This window comes from Buceros rhinoceros, unplaced genomic scaffold (genome assembly GCF_000710305.1).
Source record: "Buceros rhinoceros silvestris isolate BGI_N320 unplaced genomic scaffold, ASM71030v1 scaffold17834, whole genome shotgun sequence".
NCBI classification, from domain to species: domain Eukaryota; kingdom Metazoa; phylum Chordata; class Aves; order Bucerotiformes; family Bucerotidae; genus Buceros; species Buceros rhinoceros.
In genome coordinates, this window is record NW_010410205.1 from 8,157 (window position 1) to 15,587 (window position 7,431).

General features: G+C 37.7%; 1 protein-coding gene across 1 annotated transcript in view; it reads right to left on the reverse strand.

Annotated features, from left to right (window-relative positions):
- GPATCH1 (G patch domain containing 1) overlaps positions 1–6,694 on the reverse strand; it is a gene marked incomplete at its 5' end in the record, with an annotated part of 13,984 nt that extends 7,290 nt beyond the window's left edge. The window contains 10 exons of the mRNA XM_010135537.1: positions 287–574; positions 1,188–1,392; positions 2,556–2,635; positions 3,397–3,544; positions 4,344–4,589; positions 4,916–4,974; positions 5,137–5,234; positions 5,594–5,754; positions 6,193–6,278; positions 6,560–6,694. Of these exons, the coding sequence (XP_010133839.1) occupies positions 287–574; positions 1,188–1,392; positions 2,556–2,635; positions 3,397–3,544; positions 4,344–4,589; positions 4,916–4,974; positions 5,137–5,234; positions 5,594–5,754; positions 6,193–6,278; positions 6,560–6,694 (1,506 nt within the window). The remainder of the gene's footprint in view (positions 1–286; positions 575–1,187; positions 1,393–2,555; positions 2,636–3,396; positions 3,545–4,343; positions 4,590–4,915; positions 4,975–5,136; positions 5,235–5,593; positions 5,755–6,192; positions 6,279–6,559) is intronic.
- Positions 6,695–7,431: the final 737 nt, after the last annotated feature.

Here is a 7,431-nt window from a genome sequence, read left to right on the forward strand (position 1 = left end):
AAAGATTTCATCTCCTTATGCCTTACAGAAAAAAAATCACAGCACTGGGCAACACAAGGCATCAAAAGTAGCTGGTTCAACACTAGATACACCACATTATCATTTAATAGCAAAAACCTAAACACAGGGGAAGGAGATTGCAACAGCATGAAAAGAGCACAAGGGTTCTTTTTTTAGAGAATTCCCAGTGAACATTGAACAGAACAGGTCAAAAAAATGTGTGTGTGAAATCAATTTTTTTTTTCCAGAGAAAAATTAAAATGTCAGGATTGATCTCTTCAGTTACCTTTTTCTCCTTGCCTAAGACTTTTCACAAAACTTTCATATCTTCTTTGTTTTTCTGGATTTCTTGCAAATGGTTTGAAGTCACTAGAACCAGCATTTGCTAACTGCCCCTCTGCCAACATCTGCCATTTGTGAGAAGCATCATCTGGGGAGGCTGGCTGGAATCTGGTGTTCCATGACTGCTGAGGCAACATTTTTGCCTTCATTTGTTGTTCAGATGCTTCTTTCACTTCTTTGAGTCTTTCTCTGTCTTTCTCAGATAGATATTCCATAACGGAAGGAGCTGGACCTAAAACCAAAAAGGGCAGTAAGAGATAAATAGAAATGAAAAATTAAAAACTGTTTCTCCCACTTCAGTGGAGGAGAAAAGCCTAGCAGTAGGCATATACAGTCAGAGAAAGTGTTCTTAGGCATCGATAAACAGTATAATGGCAGAGATAGCAGATAAAAAATTGCCCACTATTTAATCTTTTATGCTATTTACAGCATATTTACATTCTACTTTGTAAACTTTACTATTGTGGATACAAATGCGAACCACACAAATTACCTTTTTAATGAATTTGCATGTATTTCAGTGAAACCTCATTTTACAGGGAAAAAACGACCCTCACAGGCTAATACATTCCGAATTCATAATAGGGCCACTATAAAGAAAAAACACAAACCACAATCACACACATACGTTTTGTCTTTAAAAGACGTAAGTGAATGAAAAGGCAGATCTGCCAACAACCCATCTGCTGAGATGAAACTGAACGACGAGAGGGTATCCTACTTAATCAGACTAGGTTTAATGTTTTTAAATTAGAGAATACTGTTCAAGGCTAGACCAAATTTTCACTGTGGTATAAACAACAGACTTGAAACACAAGCAAAGGTGTGGTCAAAAATATCGATACCTTTCAGACCAGTTTCTCCCAGCTGTTCCCTCCTCTGAGAGGCATTCAAGGCATGCCTGCTTTGTTGTGACGTGTCACTCTCAAGTCTTCCAGTCGATTCCTCTAATGCCTTTCGTAAACGGCAGTTTTCATTCCCAGCCGCTATCACAGGTCGAAAGTAATGGACTGGTCTGTAATTTCGTGGCAGGTCGGGTGGTGGATAAATCTTGGTGGGAGGACAACAAAACAAAAGTCTACTGAGAGAGAGATACAACCTCGTACTTACCGCTTACAAATGCGTTTCAGAAAAAGTCACCTCAATCAAAAAATTCCTCAGTTTGCATCTCTAGCAGCAGAAACAGGTATTACAAGCTACTGATTCTTCTAGACCCGGTCAGTAAGCGGCATTGTAACACAAACTTCGGGAACAAACTGTTAGTATGTACTGGTTATGAAAACCAGGGAAACATCCACATCAAGCACAGCAAAATCAACAAGGGTCTTAATGTCCATTGCTTTTACTTGAGAAAATGTTCTTAGTATTGGGTTGTGTTTTTTTTTTTCAAACAGAGGTCCCATGATTTAACCAATTAATTGGATGACTTCTGTGCTTACTGTATTTTAAAGTCCTTCTCAACCACTTTCTCCATTCAAGCTGTTACCTCAAAGGTTAACCCTGTGCCTCCCATACCACGCAATTTTATATATACCACGCAATTTTATATATACCACGCAATTTTATATATACCACGCAATTTTATATATACCACGCAATTTTCTCAACCACTTTCTCCATTCAAGCTGTTACCTCAAAGGTTAACCCTGTGCCTCCCATACCACGCAATTTTATATATACCACGCAATTTTATATATACCACGCAATTTTATATATACCACGCAAATGTTCTTCCTTTTTCTTCCTTAGAAAGAAGACCATATCACACGACTCTGTCTGTCATTTTAATTTATCAAATATATACAACATGAACGATGCAAACCTGACAATGGAGCTAACAAATAAACTTGTCACCAAAACAGTGAAGTGGTTGACAAATGGGGTCTAATTATTACAGGAAATTGAGATTCGCATCTGAAAGATCTAAAAGCAAATGGTGTACAATTTTTATTTCAAACTTAAATCAAACCATACTTCCAGCTTTATGCCAAATAACAGTGGATAGCGTGGAAGGCATTGCTCGAAGTGACAAATTTTCGGGTTGTACTGAATAGCCTCCACGCTGTAATTTTGCTCATTCATCAATCTTTATTGGTGACCAGAACTGTTATTTCTAAGAACATAAAAAACAATGAGCAACAGTAAAGTCCATAGAGCTCACACGTCAATTTGCTGATGTTATTCTTAATACAAAAACATCAGTATCTGCTTACCTGGCTTGGAGTTGATGATTTTGATGCCAAGGAGAAACCATCCAAGATTTTGCCTATATATCTCATCTCTCTTTCAGACCCTACAAAACGGCCATAGAGTTGATCAATATTTAAAACACTTATGCTTGGCAAAAAGCATTTTTCTTAGTATTTTCCATTTTGCAGTACATTTTATGGAGCATAATTATAGTTCTTTGTCTTCACTGCCTTTCATTTAAAATCAAGGGTTCTGAATCTGGATTAGTATCATGCAATTGAATACTACTAGAGAGATTGTTGTACGACGACCATGGCTAACAGGGAGGCAACAGTATCGCTGCTGTGCATAGCTAACATCACAACCGCCGTTAAATGTGAACAGCTAACATCCACGGGTACTCTAGAAATCACGACAGTATTTCATGCACTTCAAAACTGCACTAAAAATAAAATGGCATCAAGATAAAATTTACAAATTTATTTGAAAATATACAAGTAAATCTAAAAAAAATTCTAATCTTTGCAAGCATTGGGTCATATTTTGTAGCCATGACTCACAATCATTTGTTTCCTTCAGAGGAGCTGAATGCTGTGCATCTCACAAAGCAGCACATAGTGTCCTTTTAAAAATATTATTTGGGAGGTTAATCTACATTTGGATTAGTGGAGGACTTGGGAAATTATTTTCACATTTGGACACTTCAATACCAAAGGAAGACTATATGAAGTTTCAGGTTATCTGAGCTAAAAGCTATGAGTCCATTGAAAATCAAAATATTTTTAATAGAGACTACACGTAGGTCTTTTTTTCCCCAAAAAATATAAAGTACACCACCCCCTTAGACAGAACTACAGCTCTTACTTTTTTTCGGTTTATACTGCTTAGGCGCTGTCCAGCCATACAAGCCATCTCCAGGTTCCTCATCCTTTAGAACTGTATCGTATTTCGACAGTGTTTCAGTTGCATAAATGTCATCATCTTCCTCCTCTAAAGCTCCTACACCAAAAGCCTAAAATATATTTTAAATACAAATAATGAAAATTCCAAAGTATAAAAATAACATTTAAGTATCTAGCCACCTATACTATGTAAGATGTTCAGTATACATATATATACACACACTGGGAAAAAATGTACAGCTTCACAAATAAAAGTGATACTAACTAGTGAAAAAAACAAAACAAAAAACCCCGTCAAGCACCAACACAAACATATTCCATTCCCTTGGGAGGGAGGGACAGTGAGTTTGGTCTGTAAGGGATGAGGACAGCAGCCTAACTCCACAAACTAACATTTGCAGTCTAAGAGCACGTTAAATTCTCAAACAGAAAAAAAAAATCTGTAAATTGGCATGAGAACTAAACAAGTCTAATTGCCAGAAACATAAATTGACATTGCTTCTATATAGGAACTACAAATACCATGGAGGGAAGTAAAACCTCTCTAACTGATGGACTCAACGATAATGAAAGGATGCACTAAAACTGACCAAAAAAAAAAGTAAGCTAAAAAAACATACCAATTATCAACTTTCTCTAATCAAAGCAACACAAGAATTTTCTCCACCCAACTATTCAGTGAGGCATTTTATAGTTCTCTTCAAAGATACTGATAAATTACAGCATTTAGGAGTTCTAAGAATTTGCCCACATCTTCACAGTAAGTGAAAAAAAATTCCTGTTCTCAAACCACATTTCAGATTTCTTATAATAACGCTACAACGACTAGGTGCTTCCACAGTAGAAAAAACAACATTTATTTAGATTTTACTGTGCTAATAATAAAATACATGGAAAAAATCTGCTTACCTGACCTGTAATACCTAGTTTTCTTCCTTTACTGTGCCTCAGCTCACCAAGTAAATTGCTTGTGTCTTCAGAAGCACCTGCGAAAAGATTCACGTGTTCTCTTCCAGATGCCCCAAACAAAGCTTGTGAGGGGTCCAAACCCTTATAGCCAAGTCCGTGGACATTCTCTTTTGGAGTCAAATCCACAGGCATTACATCTTTTGGTGCAAAGGTCACATTCTCTGGCTGGTACTCATCCTCTTCGTCCTTGTGCAAAATAGAAGTATGTAATAGCAAATATGACTAAAATTTTTGTCTACTGAGCTTGTACAACATTTAGTTAACATGAGACTAGGCAAGTTTTCATTTCCTAAATTATATGTGAAAAAATGTATGAGCTACACCTGCTTGGGCAGCAAAAGAATAAATTTAGTTACATTAAAGCCTTTTTTCACAATAAGCACCATAAATATTTACAAATACTTTCAACTAAACTGGAAGCTGCATGTTAAAATACCATACAAAGACATAAAAGAAATTTTCTAAAAGTGTGTTAGCACATATTCTTATATAAATCAACACACAGCTCTTACCTCAGAACCCTCGGACGCTCCAGGAGGTAATGCACAACCATATACTTTCACTGCAGGGTCTGTAGGAGACACAATAGCAACATATTAAATACAGCTCTTTACTGAATTTCTCCAGGATTAAAGAAACAGACCGAATAAAAGGCGGCTTTCAAATGACCTCTCTCATCAGTGTACGAACGCTAACCTTCTCTGGAAGAGTTCAGGAACTTCACTGAGCTTACCAGGCTTCTGCCTGCGTGGCTTTCTTTTGACTCGCGGTCCAATGCCTTGTCCTTCCTTCCAGCCCATTTTACGTAGCAGTTCAACCCCGACTGTTATTCTAAGAAGAAAACAAAAGGAAAACAATTAACTCAAACCACATCTTTAATATTTACTAAGACCTACTACACACGCACCATTGGAAATTATGTTTTTATAACCCATTCCAACATCAAATCCGAATGTATCAGGGTTTGCATATACACTACGCAGTGGGTACACAGTCCCCGTTTGTAAACACGTACCTGGTACGAGTCTGCACAGGGGACACAAAAATCCAGGCGGAGGTCACTCAAAGTGTAACACTTTGATCTTGCACGCTCTCTCATGGATTACTGCGGCCAAACATTACTTTTCTAACCCATACAACTCTTCTAAGAGAAAGGAATTGTTTGGTTAACTCTTATTAAACGTACGTACTTGGACGGTCCTATTAAATCATCAAATGCGGTGGTTCCTGGAATGGCAGCCACTGCTCCTGCAATCTGTCTCGCTTTCTCTTTTATTCTGTCTTTAGCTTTGGATGCAAAATCATCGGTGGTTGTAATGTCTTTTGGTGCTATCCCAAATTCACTAAGATCCTGCAAAATGCAGACAAAATGGAAAAAAATAGACTAAAAATACATTTCCCTCAAATGTTTATTTACTGTAATGGTAAAGGAAAGAAAATAGGATATGGCTCTCATGAGGGCTAAATTTTTCAAGCCATTTATACAGTTGCTTTTTCAGTAACTTGAATGCTCATATTTTATACAGTTTCAAAAGTACTTGTATTTTCTACAGGAAAAGGGAAAGGGATGAGTTCTGGTTTTTGGGGTTTTGTTTTTTTCAATATTGAGATCACAGGAGCTTCCCAAGTGCCTCTGTAACACACCCTATAGTACTTAGCAGTATAACACCGATTACAAGACGTAATTTTAAAGTTAATTCCATTTTCACTAAAGTTCTTCTTCACTGCCTGAAAAACTTGCTGTCATGGCAACTACTTCCAAAAGATTTTTATTCCTTTTTAAATTTACTTCTTCATCCATGAAGTCTTCTGGTCCAAGAACAGTTCTGTCTGCTCTCTTCTGCCGCGATGACACGAAAGCTGAAGGAGTCCATCCTTTAAAGGAAGTTAACATCCTAGTTAGATACTGTAAATTGCGACATGATATTTGAAAATGTTTCAAACATTTCAACCTTTCACCTTAAGGACACATCAAGGGAACATTTATAAAACTGCAGTCCAAAAACTCAAGGGGAAATAACCTCAACAATACTGTTTCAGCTATTTATGGTATAATGAATAGCACAAAAATAAAATGCTTAATGACAGTTAATTTGTTTTCCATTTAAATAATGGTAATCAACTAACCCCTCCCAGAAGACAGAAAAATATCTGACCTTCCTTTGTGCCAACAGTGTTAAAGTAACCAGCAGAGAAACCACCAGTAAACGCTCCGTGGAAACGCTGATATCGACCCTTTGCATCTTTAACAGTCTGTTCTTGAAGAGGAACTGGCTTCTTAATTCGTTCACCTACAATCACATAAATCAGAAACCAAATCACAACACTGCACAAAGAACTGGCTCTCCACATGCGCCAGACGCGATTTCTTCCTTACAGTTGAGAACTGGATCAAATGGCAGCCACCCTGAAGTGAAAGCATCAGCAGTTTACTTTTATTCCCACCCTACTTAATTAAAACCTCTGCACAGACTGTTACGTACACTGCTAATGTAAATGCATGAAGCGTTCAAATAACAGAATCCTAACTTCTAACGAGTTCTGAGAACAAGTTTTTTCCTGTGAAAGGACACATTTTGTTACTACGTATGCAAGACCTCTGACAGGATTTAATCATTTACGTAACTGTGAGAAGTTACACCACATTGTAAGTGTCCAAAACTAGAGAGGAAGAAAAAAACAAAAAAAACCACCCACAATCACAAAAGTGACTGACTTTGATGTAAACATTTACACCTTTTTAACAATATTTCTACAAATTAAGTGGCACAGACTCAGGAGCTGTACAGAAGTCTGTGGGCGATGCTGAATCCCTCTCACGAACACAGGAGCAGGACATTCACACCAGTACAACGGCACACAGGTGACCTGTCACATTTAAACTCCACTTTTTTATTTTTTTGGAGGTGTGGGTAAAGGACAGGAAGAAAGACAGCGCCCCAACCAGAACGGTGTCAGCACAAGCCCTGGGGTACCCCAGCCCGCACCCGCATGCCGGTGTAGTGCCGAGGGGCTTCTCCGCGCTCCC